General features: G+C 34.1%; 1 protein-coding gene across 1 annotated transcript in view; it reads left to right on the plus strand.

Annotated features, from left to right (window-relative positions):
- LOC106875965 (alpha-L-fucosidase) overlaps positions 1–22002 on the plus strand; it is a 37181-nt gene that overhangs the window by 12012 nt on the left and 3167 nt on the right. The window contains exons 2-7 of the mRNA XM_014924306.3: positions 1001–1107; positions 3295–3422; positions 5814–5947; positions 14248–14345; positions 15606–15738; positions 16862–17032. Coding sequence (XP_014779792.1) covers positions 1001–1107; positions 3295–3422; positions 5814–5947; positions 14248–14345; positions 15606–15738; positions 16862–17032 — 771 coding nt within the window. The remainder of the gene's footprint in view (positions 1–1000; positions 1108–3294; positions 3423–5813; positions 5948–14247; positions 14346–15605; positions 15739–16861; positions 17033–22002) is intronic.

Here is a 22002-nt window from a genome sequence, read left to right on the forward strand (position 1 = left end):
TAATGACTGAAACAAGTAAAAGATAGTATAGGTATGTACAATTAATACAATCTTTGAAGGGAAATGTCTTAAATCGGCCAATGTTACAAATTTAGATAAGTTAAAGGTTAACATACTGAATGGCTCACACTTAAAAATTCACAGTTAGTTGAAATTGCACTTTAATTAGTAAAAGGAAACAAAAGCACAGCAGCATTTGTTAACGACTCAGCAAGAAAAATGGTGAGATAATTCCAAGAAATCAACAATTAATCTCACCAAATCAATTCACAGGCTGAAGGGGAAATTTGATCTTTGTTAACAGATAATGGAATAACTATTGACACGTTTCTTTATTATTGAACTTTATTAGAGAATCATAGTCACTCCATTCTGCTTGATCTGACATTTTTACTTGAAAAAGAATTATAAAGATCTTTGTTAGTAGTAATTTTCATAATTAAAAAAAAAAATGCACCGAGGTAAGGGAAATAATTCAAATGGGCCAGTAGCAGGAATTTAGATTAATAAATTGTGTTATAACTGACTTACACAAGAAAAATTTGTAATTAATTGAAATTTCCCCCTTTGTTGAAGAAAGAAAACAAAAATTTGGCAGTAATTGTGAACAACTAACCAAGAAAAAGGAAAGATAATTTCAAAAGATAAATCCTAAAATTTTAACTGAATTAATTTACATGTTTAGGGTAATATTGATTTTTGTTGGTGTGAAAGGGGGAAAACTGAATATGTTCCCACATTATTGGACCTTGTTAGTATATCACCATCAAATATAAATTTGCTTGATTAGTTAAGAAAGTGTATGCCTTTAGATATTGATTATTAATAGTTTGGAATCATTATCCATTGCTTATTTCTTTCTGAACTAACCAGCATTGATGATTTGTACAACAAATATTTATGTACCTATAGTTGTATTTTGTTTTATATAAGCTTCCTCCTCTTCCCTCATTGCATTTTATTGTTATTTCTTTTTCAACATATTTTCCATTCTATAAAGGTATGTTGTTTTGACATCAAAGCACCATGAAGGCTATACTCTATGGGGTTCGGAACATTCATGGAATTGGAATTCAGAAGATGTTGGTCCACATCGAGATCTCTTAGGTAATTATATCTTTGTCTTCTGAATGTAAGATTTCTGTCTCATTTGCAAACAAAATTTCAGCATTTCTTGTTTTGTTTGCATTCTCCACCTATACCTTTCTCTCTCTCTCTTGTTCTTTCTCTCTTTCTTTCTCTCTGTATCTCTCTTTTCCTTTCTTTCTTCATTTTCCTTTTCCCACTTTATTTTCTTTCTTCATAAACATAACATTAGTCAAGAAACATAATACCCAATTAGATATAAAAAATCTGTCCATCTTGAACAATAATTGTTGTCAGACACTTGGGTTGTTTTACTGGTCTGACTTAATGTCTTTATTGACCAGCTAATCTCAGTCATTACACATATCAAGACAATAAACTTAGGATATTAATACCATCCCTTGTTATGAACGACATATGGCTTTAACCCTTGAGTAACATGAAAATCTGAAAAGTTGAGGCAAGTGACCAAATTTTCTAAAATATAGGACTGCCTCACTAAAAATGTCAGACTTCATAATATCTGATGGTCTTTTGAGAGCACAGATCTATAACTTTGTGAAAGCTACATTTCAAAAGCTAAGCTTCTTCTTAAGGACCAGAAAATACTTAAATCTTGATTTGTTGTTGACTCCCTATAAAACATGAGGTGTATGCTCATTAGGGTAATGCCTATTTATCTGCATGGTATTGTTTCTATGAATATAGGCATCCAAAGAAAGACCATCTGATTAGATATTCAAAAATTCAGTCACCAGCACACAACAACGATAATTAAACCGATAGATGTGATGTTCCCACAACTATAATTGAACTTATAGATGTGATGTATCCCTTCTATCATTACTGCAATGGCTTCTGCTCTGAACCAACTTAATAAAAAAAGAATAAATATCAGCTACTAGTGTTTGTTTTCTGGATAAAAAGTTACATATCAGAGTTCATCTATAACTTATATTTTGGTAATGTTAATAGCTCCTATCTAAAGTAGTATTGGTTGATCTCCAATATTTATATTACATTTTTTTCCATGGCCCAAATATCTAGCTTTCATTGGATCAGCCTACCTGGCTGTAAATAGACATTTTAAGTAACTGTCTCCTATCCAGGAGCAGCATTATTCGTATAGAAAAATTTGTGATCTGTTGATTATTGTTTATGATCTGGGAAGGGAAAACATTAGATCTTATTTGGAGGGAGTGCCTTCCAAATACTCAGATCAGTTCTAGGTTGAAGATGAGTGACATAAGAAGATCTGAACCCAGCCCTACAAGCTCACAAGATTCAAGTCAATCATCATGCAGTCTTACTGCCTTGTGTAGTTATTCTGACACTTATCCTACAGCATGTGTGAAATTGAACACTTATATATTAAAGAATCATTTATCGGTTCCACAGTATTACTGTGAATTACAATGCCACAGAAAACAAACAGTGCTGCTGCGATGGCATCAACTACTAAGAATGACATACCTTGGTAACATATTACTTGTAGTGGCTGTCATAGATTATGAACAGCTGACCATTTGGCTAATTTTCTGGTAGTGAGTGTTACTATATTTCATGTAGTGAACATGAAAAATTATGAATAATTATGCAGGGAAGAAAGAACAATGTTGTCTCAATATTCCACTCTTATTAGACCACTTCAGTGAATCATAGACATCATTGTAGTTATTAAAATAGTCACTATTTACAGTACATCAAGTCCTCATCTGTGTGTGTGAGTATGACTTGATAACATGTACCATGCATTCATTAATTGTTTTAAGTTCCTATGTAGTCATAAGCAAAACATTCAACCAGAAGAAGAGAGGCTTCACTAGGACTGGGCTGTTTACTCGTTAAAGCTGAGTAGCTGGAGCAATGTAAAATGAAGTGCCTTGCTCAGAGACACAATGAGCTTCTTAGTCCAGGAATTGAATCTATATCCCTATACTGATGAACTAAACACACTAACCACAAGGCTATGTGCTTCACTAGATGTTAATAGACATGAATAATTAGCATATTTAAACAAAAGTATTCTACTGAAGTTAATTATTCAAAGGTCTGCATGAACAGATTCAATGTAATGAGCAATACTCAGAAATATCCAGTCCTGCTGAAAATTCCTCTGTTAAGGCTAAAATATTTGGTTTTTTATATTAATTAATCAAGATGCTTCTCTTTTGTCGTTAATAGAATTTTCTTGTTTTCCTCTCTTAGGTGAACTGGCAGCTGCTGTACGAGAAAAGGGGATAAAGTTTGGTGTTTACCATTCCTTGTATGAATGGTTCAATCCTCATTATTTAGAAGATAAAAGACATAAGTTTAAAACTCAGAATTATGTAAAGGTTGGTTTTTTTTTTAACAAGGAATTATTATTCTGAAAACTTACATATACAGAAAAATAAGCAATCTTTAATCACAATGTTGACATTGTCATGTGTAAGTGTGTGTTTGTAATTTCATATGTCTGTATGTATATGCACATACACACAAATTTATCATCATCACATTCATTTTTTGTCCATGCAGGCATGTATTGAATGAGACTTGTTGAAACAATATTCTATGGTCAGATGTCCTTCCTGATACCTATTCTCCTTGCACTGGCAACCACCACGCTCGAATAGTGTTTTTTACATGCCACCGGCACAGGAGCCACTCGGGCAACACTGGCAATGATCATGCTTAAATGGTGCTTTTTACATCCCACCGGCACAGGAGCTAGTCAGCAGCCCTAGCAACGATCATGCTTGAATGGTGCTTTTAACATTGGAGGTTGTGCTTCACCACTTCATCCCAGGTCTTCTTGGGTCTACCTCTTCCACAGGTTCTCTCCACTGCTAGGCTGTGACACTTTTTCACACAACTATCCTCATCCATTCGCAACACATGACCATAGCAGCACAGTCGTCTCTCTTGCACACCATATCTGATGCTTCTTAGGTCCAACTTTTCTCTCAGGGCACTTACACTTTGTCATGTAATGCACACTGACATTACACATCCAGCGGAGCATACTGGCTTCATTCCTTGCAAGCTTACGCATGTCCTCAAGAGTTACAACCCATGTTTCAATGCCATGTAGCATGGCTGTTCACACACATGCATCATACAGTCTACCTTTTAGTCTGAGTGAGAGGCCCTTTGTCACTAGTAGAGGTAGGAGCTCTCTGAACTTTGCCCAGGCTATTCTTATTCTAGCAGCTACACTTTCAGAGCATCCACCCCTGTTCCTGACTTGGTCACCTAGATAACGGAAGACATCAACTACTTCTAGTTTTTCCCCCTGGAATGTGATGGAAGCTGTTCTCTGCACATTTTCAGTGTTTATTGCTCCTGAGCATTTGTCACACACAAAAACTATCTTCCCAGTTAGCCTTCCATTGATATTGCTGCATCTCTTATATGTCCATAGCTTACACTGAGTACATCTTATGGAGTTTCTATCTATGCCTTTTCTACAGATCGAGCAGGGCCATCTACCTGAAGGGATTTGTGGTTTGTCTGCCCTCCTACTTATTAAGACTTAAGGTTTTTGGTAGGGTGACTCTAAGGCCCTTCAGTTCTAACCTTTGCTTCCACACCTGAAGTTTTTCCTCTAGCTCTGACACATACACACATATATATATATGTATTTAAACATATATATATACCAGCGCAATCGTCTCTCTTGCACACCACAACTGATGCTTCTTTGGGTATGCACACTGACATTACTCATCCATCGGAGCATACTGGCTTCATTCCTTGCAAGCTTACGCATGTTCTCAAGAGTTACAACCCATGTTTCACTGCCATGTAGCATGGCTGTTCATACACATGCATCATACAATCTACCTTTTACTCTGAGTGAGAGGCCCTTTGTCACCAGCAGAGGTAAGAGCTCTCTGAACTTTGCCCAGGCTATTCTTGCACCCACCCCCACTACTAACTTGGTCACCCAGATATTGGAAGCTATCAACTACATCCAGTTTTTCTCTCTGGAATGTGACAGAAGTTGTTTTCTGCACATTTTCAGTGTTTATTGCACCTGAACATCTGCCACATATAAAAACTAACTTCCTAGTTAACCTTCCTTTGATATTGCTGCACCTCTTCTGTTTCTCTGGCATTTTCCTTATTTTCTCTGTGATCATTTTGTTTAGCTTCTGTGGGCTTACAGTTCCCTCTTTCCACATGTAGCTTTTCATATTGTCATTGTCTTCAATTCCTTCAAGATGATAGCATCCTGTAACAGCATCATACTGAAGACCTAAGATATGCAGTGCATTTTTCTCCCTTATCTCACCAATGATGATCTTTGTTCATAGTATGCAAAGTCACTTACTGGTGTTGAATAGCACTATGATAGAAACATCCTGCAATATGTATTATTTGTTTACTAGGGCGGAGCTGATATAAATTTTCGAGCACATTTGTCACTTTGTTTCCTTTTTCCTACTTTTGCATTGAAATCTCCCATCATGGCAGTTTAAGTAGATTTGTGAACCAGTACTCTTCCAGGTCTTCATAAAATTCCCATTTCAGAGTCCTTGCTGAAACATTTAGGAGCATGTGTGTATGTGTGAATAGTAGTAGTAGGGTACATGTAGATCAAACTAATAATGTCATGGTTGAAACATGCAAAAAAAAAAAAAATGAAAGATGAGGGCAAATAGTTTAGAAGTATTGATTTCTTGAAAACATATGTTGCATGGATTTTATGGGGTTCAATGAATTTTTCTTTCCATTTCTAGGAAAAATTAATGCCGGAATTAACAGAACTTGTGAAAAAATATAAACCAGAAATACTTTGGGGTGATGGTGATTGGGAGGCAACCAGTGAATACTTCAATACAACTAAATTCATGGCCTGGCTCTATAATGAAAGGTAATCACATTAATGATATTTATGTTTACCAATACAGTTTTATTTCAGTTTTAACTGTTTGATATCCATGTTGTCTTTATTTCTTTTTCTGGTTGTTACTCTATACTATTGTTATTACAACAACACTTGCTCCTCGCATATGACTTACTGAAAATATTGTCCCCATTATATGAAGAGACAAACCCCCAAAATTAAATCCTTATTCTCCTCAGGATATACGATCTCATCCAAACTCATGAATTTAAATTTATTTCATGTCAAAAGTTTTATAGCACAACTGTGATCTGGTCACTGACACAATTTCACTGAAATTTAATAGATTTGTATCTTATTAAATGGTCTTTCATGATTTAATTGCTTCAGTTTATTTATGCTGTGTAATGGGATGCAGTGACTTAGTATACAAGACTCTTAGGTTTTATACTATATATATGTCATCATCGTTATCATCATTTTAACATCCACTTTTCTATACTTGTATGAGTCGAACAGAATTTATTGAGGTCGATTTTCTAGAGCCAGATTCCTTTTCTGTCACCAACCCACACTTGTTTCCATTTTCAAGTAAGGTAATATTTTTCCATGGCCAGACATATTCTTGCAGGATATTAGAAATAAATGACACTGTTTGTATGATAGTGATGCTCCTCAAGACTAGGAGATACATACACCACCACCACCATCATCATCATTCAGCATCTGTTTCCCTTGCTGGCATGGGTTGGATAGTTTCAAAAGAGCACTGTGCTGGGCTCTAGTGTCTGTTTTGGCAAGATTTCTACAGCTAGAATCGGTGCCTATGATGGACCGAGAAAAAAGAAATATTCTACCAGAAACTCAGGTTAAATAATTTCTGTTGAGTTTGCTTTTTCCCTTGATTTAGACTAAATTTGGCATGCTGATTTCAAAACGACAGTCAGTTTTCTTATATCATGTAATTTTTTTTTTTTTTCTCGACCTTACTCTCTGAATAAGTACAATCGTCTTTCTTTTGTCTGTAAGTAATAGGGCTGGTCAGTTGCTTTTATTATTTTATTGATAATACTGCCTCGAAGACCTGTTGAGGCAAGTGAAATCGAAATCGAGTTAAATTGGACACTACACTCCACTTGCGAAGACCTGTTGAGGCAAGTGAAATCGAAATCTAGTTAAATTCGACGACTGGCACCCATGCCAACGCTGTCTCCTTCATTGGACACGAAACTCAGCCTGCGAAGACTTATTGGGGCAAGTGAAATCGAAATCGTGATGGCATCTGTGCCCAGCGTCGCCTTTCTGGCACTTGTGCCTGCAGCATGTGTAAGGATCTTCGAGTGAGATCGTTGCCAGTGCCCCTGGACTGGCTCTTGTGCAGGTGGCACATAAAATACACCATTTTGAGCATGGCCGTTGCCAGTACCGCCTGACTGGCCTTCGTAGAGATCGTTGCCAGTGCCCCTGGATTGGCTCTTGTGCGGGTGGCACATAAAATACACCATTTTGAGCGTGGCCGTTGCCAGTACCACCTGAATGGCCTTCGTGCGGGTGACACGTAAAAGCACCCACTACACTCTCTGAGTGGTTGGCGTTAGGAAGGGCATCCAGCTGTAGAAACTCTGCCAAATCAGATTGGAGCCTGGTGTAGCCATCTGGTTTCACCAGTCCTCAGTCAAATCGTCCAACCCATGCTAGCATGGAAAGCGGACATTAAACGATGATGATGATGATGACAGGATGTCCCAAAAGTCACTAATGGGTTTCAATTTTTAATAACTTCCTAAAATATATGCATGAAATTTTGATACCACATAAAGAACAAAAACTGTAACATTGCCAACATTAAAGATGTGGAGAATACCAATTACATAAGCTCTAAATTTAAAACTAAAAGGGAACCCCCATATGATAGGGAAATTCAGTCTCTGGAAGACAAAATTTGGAAGGTGGTTAAAAGCATTAAGTTTAAAAAATACTCAAACAGACACAATGAGTATTTAAGAAATTTAGGAATTAAAATAAAAGAAATGCGTAATGTCGAAGGAATAGTCATACAATCTGATAAAACTGGCATCCTGTATAAGTTAGATACAAAATTATATGATAAACTTTTAGAAAAGGAAATAAATAAAAAATATAAAATTGTTCCGGAAGATACCATTTATAATATTAATAAAGCCACTAGGTTAATCATGGAAAAATATGAGATAGACAATAAAACGGAACCGTATGTACCGATGCACCTTAGGATAACTTTAAAGGATCATAAAGACAATTTCTACTCTGACCCTAAAGTCAGACTAATATGTCCCAGTAATTCGGATTTAGGGAAATTAAGTAAGTTAATTTTAGACAAATATATTAATAAACTAAATAACCTAAATTACCTGAAACCCTGGACTAGCACAAATAATACTTTAAAATGGTTTAAAGATATTAAAGACTAGTAGTTACAAATTTATCCAAATAGACATAGAGGATTATTATTCATCTATTAATGAAATTGTACTTAATAAGGCCTTAATATATGCTATGAATAAGGTGGGAATGACTAAAAATGAAGTTAAGGTAGTAAAAATGGCTAGAAAATCGTTTATTAGGTACAATAATAAATTGTGGGCTAGAAAAAATACCAGGGATTTTTTTGATATCCCTATGGGAGCACCAGATTCTGCTGAGGTTACAAACCTAGTAGGAATTTATTTATTAGCAGAACTCCAATTAGAAAATCTTAAATTGGAGGGTGGATTATACAGAGTTGACCTCCTGCTAATAACGAAAAATAGCACGAATAGAACATCAGAAATATATAAGAAGAAAATATACAGTTTCTTTAAAAGAAATGGGCTTAGGATTACAATTTATAATGAATATAGCAATGTCAACTACTTAGATGTAAATTTTAACTTAATAACATGTATAACCCAACCTTACCATAAAATTAATGAAAACCTGAAATATATTAACGCTAAGAGTAACCATCCACCTTCTATTAAGAAAGCGTTAGTAAATAATATAGGGAAAAGAATTTCAGTACTTTCTTCCAACTATAAGATATTCAATAAACATGCACCATATTATAAAGAAGCGCTTCATAAGGCAGGATATAATAATAATAATATTAAATTTTTCAACAATTCTAAATATAATTATTATTTAAAGATAATTTAAATGATGAATACACCTTCTATTATAATAAACACAGCATTCAGAATCATCTAAAGCCCGAGATAGGTAGTAATATGAACAAAAAACCTCATAGTAATAATAATAATAAGAATAAAATATGGCTAATAATTCCCTATGGGATATAGGTAAAAACTAACATTATTAAAGAGATTTTAAATATAATTAAGATATTTATTAAAAACAACAAGAAATATAAGGACACATTTTCTAGCAATAAATTTGGAGTTGGTTACTCTACCACTAATAATGTTGACAACATCATTTCATCCTTTAATAAATTTAAATTAAATAAGTTTTACAATAATAAATTAAGTAATACCTCCATTGGAGTCCAAAATATAATTGATTGTAATTGTAGAGATAAGACTGAACGTAAATTTAGTAATAGATGTAATGTTGAGGACATAGTATATAAATGCATAGTGATTTTGAAGGATAATAACTGTAGTAATAATGATAACATAAATACTACTTACATTGGATCGACTTCCAATAAAATTAAATCTTGGGTGGCCAAACATATGAATTCTTTTAAGAACAGAAATTTAATGAACACTACGGGCCTTAGTAAATACATTTGAGAACTTAAATCAAAAAGAATTGAATACGAGTTAAAATGGGAAATAGTTTGCAAGGCTAAATCATATAGGATAGGGAATAAATTCTGCTTACTATGTACTAACAAATTTAAAGAGATATTATTAGCTAATAAAAAATTAACTCCCACGATGAACGTAATATTAAATGCAGACATAAATTAAATTATTTATATAATAAGTTTAGGTAACTAATTTATTTATTTAAACCTAGGATAAGGTACCAACTTATAATTATGATCAGTAGCGTTAAATATATCAAATTAGCTTTAGAATACACTTTAATCATCACAATATTATACAAAATTAGAACATATAACTACCTTTGACTTTAAAGTATTCAAAAATAATATGAGCAGTCTTTTACAATGTTTCATAGCATTATTTATGTAATATATAATTTTCGTATGTGGTATAGTTATTATTCGGCGTAAATCTGAGAGTTTTAAGTATTTTAGTATATTTAATCTTCAATAAACTTTTTATTTTAGGTAGATTTTCTTTTTTGATATTTTTGTTATTATTTTAGTAATTATAATATGCATTTACCTCTGGGTAATAGACGCTATTTTTATCACGTGACCTTTCAGTATTAATTCTATAATACACTCATTTTGGTTTAATCTACAGTAAATCGCCGGCAGATAAGGTATATTTTCTAATTTTAATTTTCTAAATATTGACATACGTCTTTTATTAACTTTATACACTAACACATTTTTTTTACTATTATTTACTTCTTCCATAATGATTTAACCTTTGACTATAAAGTATTCAACGATAATATGAGCTGTCTTTTACAATGTTTCATAGCATTATTTAAGTAATATATAATTTTTGTATGTGGTATAGTTATTATTCAGCGTAAATCTAAGAGTTTGAAGTATTTTAGTATATTTAATCTTCAATAAACTTTTTATTTTAGGTAGATTTTCTTTTTCGATATTTTCGTTATTATTTTAGTAATTATAATACGCATTTACCTCTGTGTAATAGACGCCGTATTTATCACGTGACCTTTTAGTATAAATTCTATAGTACACTCATTTTGGTTTAATCTACAGTTACTCGCCAGCAGATAAGTCATGTTTTCTAATTTTAATTTTCTAAACAATATTGACATACATCTTTTATTAACTTTATACACTAACACATTTTTTTACTATCATTTACCTCTTCCATAATGTTTTAACCTTGTTCACTATAATACTCTTTTTCAATATTTTTAGATTGTAACTCTTAATAATTATATTAATACCATTAATGTAGGGTTAGTTTACAGGTTTTGTCTCTTTATATATATTTTTATTTCTCATGTTTATGTTTATTCCTTGAATAATTTTAGGTGTTTTTTTAGGAATTTGACCTGAAGAGTGACTGATTTTGGGAGTAAAATCATTTCCCCATTCTAATGAACTTGGATAGAATTTGCTTATGATTTTATATAGTCCTATTTCAGCCATGAAACACGTGTAGTCTATGTACTAGCACTGACTTTTATACATTTATACTTTCACACTTTATATTATTATATTAATTTTTACTGTCCTATTTATAATTTTGATTTTTAAATTAATATTTTTATGATGAATGTTTCTTTATATGATATATTATATATATATTATTAAAATTTTAGATTAAAATCGTAGATAAATATTGATATGGTATATGCCTCACAGCATGGTTTTGGATGGGTTCTTAGTTGACTGAGTTGTGGAATGGGAGTTTGTCTCTAAATTAGTTATATGTATGTATATATATATATATATATATGTATATATATATATGTATGTATATATGTGTATATATATATATATATATGTATGTATATATGTGTATATATATATATATATATATGTATGTATATATGTGTATATATATACATATATATATGTATATATATGTATATATGTATGTATATACATATAGGTGTATATATATATGTATGTATATATATGTGTATATATATGTATGTGTATATATATATACGTATGTGTATATATATGTGTATATATATCTATATATATCTATGTATATATAGGTGTGTATATATGTGTATATATATATATATATATATATATATATATATATATATATATATATATATATGTATATATATATATATATATATATATATGTATATATATATATATATATATATATATATATATATTTGAAGAAAAGCAACAAAAATTCAATAAGTTATAGCAGTACGTACGTTTCGTACAAACTTCATTTATTCATGTAGTGAGAACACTACATAAAATGTACAATGAAAATGTACTCCTCAGCTGCATAATGGAATTTCATTTTAGAAAGTCATTTTGTAGATGTGTGCAAAAAACAAGAGTAAGAGAAGAAAACATACCATCTTGACTATGCTGCTGTTCAACAGTCTAGTGAATCAAACAAGAATTTAATTTCTATATAATCTAATTGGAGGGGCAGTAGTAATTTCAAATTTAGAGGAAGGTAGATTAAGTAGTGATGGATAGCAGGTTAGGGATAAATCAAGCATGAGGAATAAAAAAAAAATAAAAAAAGAAGAAAATGGAAGGACAATACCCTAAGGAGTGGTTAGAGAAAATTTAAGGTAAGGGAATTAAGGTCAAGGTATTAAAGAAATATATTTATTCTACAGTATATTTAGAATAATACAACGAAACACTAAAGTACTACTAAGTTTAAAACCATAGGGAACATTAATACTGCTATAATCTATTGAATTTTTGTTGCTTTTCTTCAAATTTTATTCACCAAATCTCTTGATTTTGTTTTTGGTTTTTACCCTACCAAATTCTGGTGCCTCAAACATTTTAAGTACCACATTTAATCTTTTGATTAAATCTATATTATTATATATATATATATATATATATATATAGGTGTATATATATGTATGTGTATATATATATGTATGTATATATAGGTGTATATATATGTATGTGTATATATATATGTATGTATATATAGGTGTATATATATATATATGTATATATATATATATGTATGTATATATAGGTGTATATATATAGGTGTATATATATGTATGTATATATATATATATGTGTATATATATGTATATATATATATATATGAGTGAGATCGTTGCCGGTGCCCCTGGACTGGCTCATGTGCGGGCGACACATGAAATCTTTCAAGCGAGATTGTTGCCAGTGCCCCTGGACTGGCTCATGTGCGGGCGACACATGAAATCTTTCGAGTGAGATTGTTGCCAGTGCCCCTGGACTGGCTCTTGTGCTGGTGACACATGAAATTTCTTCGAGCGAGATCGTTGCCGGTGCCCCTGAACTGGCTCTTGTGTGGGGTTGTTGTAGGATTTTCGAGCGAGATCGTTGCTGGTGCCCCTGGACTGGCTCTTGTGCGGGTGACACATGAGGTTTCTCGAGCGAGATGAGCGTGGCCGTTGCCAGTACCGCCTGACTGGCCTTCATGCGGGTGACACGTAAAGGCATCCAGCTGTGGAAACACTGCCAAATCAGATTGGAGCCTGGCGTAGCCATCTGGTTTTCACCAGTCCTCAGTCAAATCGTCCAACCCATGCTAGCATGGAAAGCGGACGTTAAACGACGACGACGATATATATGTGCTGTGCGTGAGAAGACCCGGCAAGCCAAGTGAGATCGTTGCCAGTGCCCCTGGACTGGCTCTTGTGCGGGTGGCACATAAGATACACCATTTTGAGCGTGACAGTTGCCAGTGCCGCCTGACTGGCCTTCGTAGGGTTTTCGAGCGAGATCGTTGCCAGTGCCCCTGGACTGGCTTTTGTGCGGGTGGCACATAAAAGACACCATTTCGAGCGTGGCCGTTGCCAGTACCGCCTGACTGGCCTTCGTGCGGGTGACACGTAAAAGCACCCACTACACTCTCTGAGTAGTTGGCGTTAGGAAGGGCATCCAGCTGTAGAAACTCTGCCAAATTAGATTGGAGCCTGGTGTTGCCATCCGGTTTCACCAGTCCTCAGTCAAATCGTCCAACCCATGCTAGCATGGAAAGCGGACGTTAAACGATGATGATGATGATGATGATGTATGTATATATATTTGTGTATATATATGTATGTATATATATATATATATATATGTGTGTATATATATATATAAATATGTATATATATATGTATGTAGGTATGTATATATGTATGTATATTTATGTATAATATATATTCTATGTCATTCATTATGTGTCCTTGAACAATATATTTAACTCCCAGTTGCCTTATAATTCATACCTATTTATGAAGTCATTTCTCCATGGCCATTTATTTAGATTATTTGTATGGTTGTTTGTTTGCAAACTTTCTTGAAAACATGTCTGGCCCTATGGAAATATGACCTTTTCTGGAAACTGTTGAGGTTTCATGACAGGAAGGATACCCAACCATTTAAAAACTTGCCTTAACTAATTCTGTCTCACCCATGTAAACATGGAAAAGTGGATGTTAAATGATGATGATCATCATCATTATGATCATGATGTTGATTATTTATTTACTATATGTAATTTCAATCTATCCAGCCCAGTAAAGAACACAGTTGTGATCAATGATAGATGGGGAAAAGATGCTCGATGTCGACATGGAGGTTTCATGACATGTGACGATCGCTATAATCCTGGTAAGAATCTCTGGAAATCTCTAATTCTATTTTCCTGATTGTCATATAATTGGTGTTGAATTTTTTTTATGAAATCCTTTTCTTTATCTTTTATTGTATTAAATGGAAATTCACTAAAACATGGAGGATATTGTTGTGTTGTCATTGAAGACATTGCCTTCATGTAGTATGTCAAGATAAATCTGTTAGATGAGTGTCAATCTCTATGTTATCGACTATGCTATTAATCATTGCTAAGAAGAGTAAAGTGAAGCAACTTAACCCAGGATTAAATCTGTATTGCAAGTGTGGCTTACTTTGAGCTTATCACCACTTTGCTCACCGAAATGTAATGAAGCTAATAAAATATTAATGACATATGAAGAAGATAATCTTTTCTTCTATCTTTCTTCTAATCTTTCTTCTTGAAATTTTGGGGAGGGGTTAAGTCGATTACATCGACCCCAGTACTTGACTAGTACTTATTTTATTGACTCCGAAAGGATGAAAGGCCAAGTCAACCTCGGTGGAATTCAAACTCAGAATGTAAGGACAGACAAAATGCCATTAAGCATTTTGCCCGGTGTGCTAATAATTCTACCTGCTTGCCACCTTACATATGAAGAAAAATAATCAATAGAAATTGAGGAGTTTAGGGGTGTCTACATTGGCATGAATCAATTCATTTTCCTTCTCACAGTATACCTATAAGGAACTTATTTCTGTATGTACTTTTCTGTTCCAAGCATGATTCAAACACAGTAAACTATCTTATTTACTGTGATATTATTTTTTAGAGGAAGCTCTTTAGGTAGTGTTTTTACTTCACAACATTAGATTCTTTATATGGGCAATTAAAAATTTGGAGCTGTCTTTTTATGTCTTCCCTGGTTTGGTTTTCTTTCATCCTTGAAACAATGTTTACCTATAGAGGATTATGTCTCCTCTCAAATGAGTATCTTACAAACATATACAGCTCATTCACATCTAGCAATGTGATTAATTTAAAGATGTACTTTTTAAATATCATTTTGAAATAGACATATAATGACAAAATTTACTTAGGCTGTGCCCAATCTTTAGTTGCCAGTTTTGTCTGTACCTTGTTAGTTAAGTGTAGGATAAATAGGTTTTTTTAATCCTTTTTTAACTTATTGCACCTCATAAACCTTCATGGCCTTGCTTTTGGCAAACTCTGATTTGATAACAAAAAAAAAAAAAATCTTTAAATGTGAAATTATATGGTTAGGATTTCATACTTTTATAGTTTCATCTCCAAAGGTACCATCCAGCCCCGCAAATGGGAAAATTGTATGACAATTGATAAGGAGTCCTGGGGTTATCGGCGAAATGCTCAGGAACAAGACTATTTTACAATGGAAGAATTAACAGAAACTTTAGCCAAAACTGTTAGGTATGTATTTATATGAGTTCCTTAAGTGATATTCTTTTGTACTGTTTTGGATTCTACACCAAACAATCACCTAGTAAAATACCACTACCTGACTCTGAAATACCTGTAGCAGAGTCTACTCTGCATTTGGACCAGGTCTCTTGGCCAAGGATAATCTGAGAGTCATGGTTTGTTCCTCTATAACATTCTCAGCAATCATGAAAAGGATCATAGAGGTTGCGTTTCCTACTTTGACAAAGCCATTAAAATAAGACAAATTCTGTGTACATGAATTGTTGTATGGTAAGTCTCTCATACTACTCCACAGAGTAGAGTTACTATTAGATAGGAATTATTTTATCAAAATATCTAAGACAAAAGACTCAGAAATAACCAGAAAGTTGTGTATATTGTTTAATCTTAAAATTATATGCCGTTACTTTCCTTTACTACATATCCATGTTATCAATGTTCTCAAACAGTATTTAAGGTTTGAGTTCTAGCAATTTAAATTTCAATATATTTACTTTGCTCTTATGAGATAGCAATAGTAGAATTTATTATACTATATACTTATTCTATGTTGTATTGTGCAGGCATGGCCATGTGGTTAAGCAGTTCATTTTATGACTGCATAGTTTCAGGTTCGGCCCCACTGCACAGCATTTTCAGCAAGTATTTTCTATTATAACCCTAGACCAACGAATGCTTTGTAAGTGAATTTGGTTTATGGAAACAATACAAAGCTCATTGTATGTGTGTGTGTTTGTGTATGCACACGTGTGTGTCTGTATATTTGTTTACATTTGTGCTCCTCCAAAAATCACTGAGCTACAACCAGTGATGTCATTTACCGTTAACAAATTGTCTGTGGCTCTTTGAAGACGCATGTAAGAAAAGACTCCTTACTTAAACAACAAGTAAGGGGTAGTGGTATGAAGGGCACCTGATTGTAAAACATTGGCTAATCCATGTCAACATGGGAAAATGGATGTAAAAATGAACAAACAAATCTCAATATAACCTAATTGAAAAATCTTTAAAGTATCTAGTCTAGCTCTTTATATGCAGTATGAAATATCTAGTGCATATCTCTTTTCTTCTGCTAACTTGACTGTTTTTTTTCAAACAACTCTCTTTTCAGTTGTGGAGGAAATCTACTGATGAACATTGGACCCACAAGTGATGGCCGCATCATTCCTCTCTACCAAGAAAGATTAAAACAATTTGGAGACTGGCTTAAAATCAATGGTGAAGCTATTTATGGTAGCAAACCATGGATTGCTCAACAAGATATTCTAAACCCTCAAGTTTGGTTTGTATGATTATTACATTCTTTTATAATTGAATTTGTGTAATTCTATCCACATTTTAGTTTTCACAGTTCAATTATTGTTATTTTAACATATATGGTTGTTGGTGTACATGATAAACGTATGTTTTGTTTTGTTTTATTTCATTCACTTTTGTTCAATTATATGTCGAAAATCCCAGGCCAGAGAAGAGAACTTTTCTTGTGATATGTGTACAAGAAAATACTTAATTTGTTTCACTCTGTTGAGGGTGGTAATTCATGCAGAGTTCCAAGGACTTCCTGGAAAGTTCCGTATGATAATCAAAATTTATACTCCCGTGTTCTACAGGTAACCATCTTGAATGGACCGGCCGCGGGTCAAGATGTTTTTATCACTCCAATGTCACTCCCTCCCTCCCTCCAATACGATCTACAAGTTTAAGCAGCTTCAATTTCCTATCAAACTCTCAGGGTCAATCATTGCAAATGGTTGGTTTAAATCTCACAGAGCAAGTGTTCTTCCACAGTCAGCATTACGTTGGATGCTCCCGTGTTGGCAGGCCACAAAGTCTATACATTTGTGCATCAGAAGGGAAAATGAGAAACGTTGCCTACAAAGAAGCGTTCCACTGAAAAGACGGCATTTCTTCACATCTTCCAAATCACCCCAGTCATCTGCCGCCGTAAAAACTTCGTACTTGCCGTGCCAGCCAACGTAAGCCAATGACACAACTTCAGTCATTCACTCTATCTCTCTTTCTCACCCTCTTTCTCTCTCACATACACACACACATGCACGTCCATTTCATATATCTTTTTACGGATACAACTGCTTACAAAAATTGGGATTAATGTATAATTTCTTTCTATGTTCATAATTAAATACATGTTTTAATGATTATACAGACGTCCAATAGAATAGCTCTCAGAAACAGACTATGTACAAATTCTTTCTTCACAACTTCTGAAGCCATTTTCTGACAGGGGGAGTGATGAAATCTTCATACAGTTACAGGCTCCAATCGAAACAGGGGACTCGAAATGATAAGGTTGAGAAATGCTGTTATAGATTATGCCTAACTGAAAACGATCACGGCCACATCATCCAAACAGGCCTGGTGAAACCAGGTTTAGCTGCTAGCATATATATGTATGTATGTGTATATATGTATGTATATGTATATGTATATATGTATGTATGTGCATATATGTGCATGTATGTGTATATATATATATATATATACACATGTATATATATGTACGTATATATGTATATCATCATCATCATCATCGTTTAACGTCCGCTTTCCATGCTAGCATGGGTTGGACGATTTGACTGAGGACTGGTGAAACCGGATGGCAACACCAGGCTCCAATCTAATTTGGCAGAGTTTCTACAGCTGGATGCCCTTCCTAACGCCAACCACTCAGAGAGTGTATGTATATATATATATATATATATGTATGTATATATATATATATATATATATATGTATGTATATATATATATATGTACATATATATGTATATATATATGTATGTACATGTATATGTATATATATATATGTACGTATATATATATATGTATCATCATCATCATCATATATATATATATATATATATATATTCATGTATGTATATATATATGTATGTATATATATATATAAAGAAGAGAAGAGAGTACACACACCTTGTACACCTTTATCTTTGTCTTCCTGCATATGTCTCGCCGACCTCAGAGACGTCTTTCTAGCCTTGCGAAAGCATCACTTGCTTTCCTAATTCTGTATGGAATTTCATTGTCCAAATTGCCATATCTATTAACAGTGCTTCCCAGATAGACAAACTGATCGACTACACCAAATATTCTACCATACACATAGATATTTGGTTCAATATACTGCTTACGTCATTCCTGAGGCAGTGCAAGCATCAGAGAATGCATTCAAAATGTGTTGCATATCAATCTCTGTGTGCGCTACTAGATCACAATCATCTGCATACAAAAGGTCTCATGATAGAGGTAAATACTTTTGCTTTTGCAACAAAGTGTCTGATATTAAATATGCTGCCAGAGGTTCGATAATGGATGTAAACACCATATCTACAATTTCTGAATGCAATACAGAAAACCATCACAAAATATATGGCGAATAGAGTCGGTGCCAGAATATCCCCTTGCTTCACTCCATTTTGTATTGAAATGGGCTCCGACATTTTACCTCTAACATTAACCCTACCCTTCATGTCTTCCTATGACACTGACATGCAGTGTCTGTGCAAGACTGTGCCTCAGTAGAGCTGGGCTTATGAGTCATCTTCGTAGTCATAAAGCAAGACTGATGATTGACTACCAGGCCGCTGGTGATGATGCTACATGCCATACTAATCATGTCTGTCGGGCATGTGGAAGGGAGTGTGATTCAGCAGGAGGACTAAAACGACACACAAAGGTACATGGAGCCCAATTACAACAACAGCCAGCTATTGCCAGTAAAGGTTTTGGATGCCAACTCTGTGCAAGACATTGTAGATCTTTGGCTGGGCTAAAAAGTCACATTCGATCACAGCACCGTTAAGTTAAGCTTCGTGCAATGGCCATACTCGATAGTGAGGGGGCAGCCATCATGTATATATATATATGTATGTATATATATATATATATGTATGTATATATATATATGTATGTATATATATATATGTATGTATATATATATGTAGGTATATATATATGTATGTATATATATGTATGTGTATATATTTATATGTATATATATGTATCTATATATGTGTATATATTTATATGTATATATATATGTATGTATGTATATATATGCACACATACCTAACACTCACAATCCCACACACATCACAATCCCACACATCCACACACATACACCCACATACACATACACACACCTCTCACCAACACAACACACTCACACAGACACGCATACAATCACACACACATGGGCATAAACAACACACACATACAGAAGCAAACGCACGCACACACATGTACACAGCAACGCACATATACACAACATACACATACACACAAACACACACGCATGCACGCACAAAAACATACACACACACACGCGCACGTACAAAATACACACGCACACGTACCCAACACCTACAACCCCACACAAACACACACATACTCAAAAACTGCCTGCTGACCTTCCACTGACCATTGTCCATAAGCACCCCCTAACTATTCCTGTTACTAATTCCTTCCACTACGTCACACACACATACACACTAACAGATAAACCACCAAACCACACACACACACACACATACATACCTACACACACACACTTGCAGACCCTCGCGCATGCACACATATTCACCTCCCTTTTTCACTCTCCTGTCTTAGAAAGAACTTTTCCTCCACCACCTCCTCTTCTGGTCCTTCCACAATGTAACCTCGTGGGCATCGGTGCCGATTTTTTCTTCCTCCATTTTTCCATTCTTTGAACTTTCCGTCTTTCTGACGAAGGGCTCCGCCCGAAACGTCATACTCTCTCTCTTTCCTTTCCCGAGTGTCTAATAACACTATCCGTATCACGTCCCCACTTTGTTGTTTTTTTTGTTATTGTTTTTTTTTTTTTTTTTAACCTATATATATATATATATACATACATGTATATAAATATACAATTTAGAGAAAAAAACTACAATTATTCTGCTGCAATTTCATGCACACTGCAAAATTTTGTATCTTGGTGTGCATTTTGGTATTAATTGCCACTTCTTCAGGGTGCTATTAACTGCATTTCAGATCCCATCTGAACTAAATACAAATCCAACCAAAATATTTCATATATGTTGTGTAAATATTCTAAAAATAGCCTAAATTCTGACCTTTTCAACTCTGCTGGTTAGGAAAGAAAGTGACTAGCTCTCCAAGAATGGGTCAGTAGTCAGCAAATGTATTTTATCCTTTTATATATATATATATATTTATATATACATACACACACATGTATATATATATGTATATATATGTATACCTATACACACACACATGTATACATATATATACAGGGTGCGATGGGTAAATTGTCACCATTTTACAAATATAATTTCATGCTTGTGCATTGTTTTGAATTGTGTTGACTACACGGTATAGTTGGGTTATTTGAGCACTGTCTGTGAGAAAAACAGCAGCATGACACATTTTAGTCTGCCAGAAATTTGGAAGGGACATGCTTTACTGCTTGGTATTTGCTCCGGGTAGCTCCCATACGAACATTTCAGAGTGTTTGGATGTCAGTCTGAGGACAGATTGAGTGTACTGAGAGTGATAAAAATCAAACATCCAGTCAACATCATTGTGTTTGGAGTGATCACTCGTGATGATGACGTTATACCTCCATTCATCTTCCCACATAGCCTCAGACTCAACACAGAGGCCTACATCAAGAGGGTGACTGCTGGAAGACCCTATGTCTGACAACAGGACTTTGCACCACGCCACACAAGCAGGAGAACCTAGTCATGGCTGTCAGACAATTTCTGCGACCACATCACCCCTAACTTCTGGCCACCTAACTCCCCAGACGGCAACCCCTTGATTATTATATTTGGGGCACAGTTGAGTGAGAGACCAACAAAACTCCTTGTAACACCAAAGGTGAACTGAAAGCAAGGATTATGGCAGCATAAGGATACCATCCAGAAGAGTTGCCGGAGATTCCAATGTCATCTGGAGGCCTTGGTTGAAGCCAATGGTGATTTTATTGAATAAATTTCCTCTTTAGTATTTCAAGATATTTCTATGTAATTTTGGTAAATATATCTGTTAAAATGAGATGTCAGTGTTATTTTCATTTTTGTGTAATTGAGACAACAGTTTTTTCACTTACCCTGTAAAAACATGTGTATGTGTGTGTGTGTGTCTTTATATATATATATATGTATATGTATATATATATGTATGTATATATATAATGTACATACACATGTATATAATATAAAGT

Source organism: Octopus bimaculoides, chromosome 5 (genome assembly GCF_046866305.1).
Source record: "Octopus bimaculoides isolate indiv1 chromosome 5, ASM4686630v1, whole genome shotgun sequence".
In the NCBI taxonomy this organism is placed as follows: domain Eukaryota; kingdom Metazoa; phylum Mollusca; class Cephalopoda; order Octopoda; family Octopodidae; genus Octopus; species Octopus bimaculoides.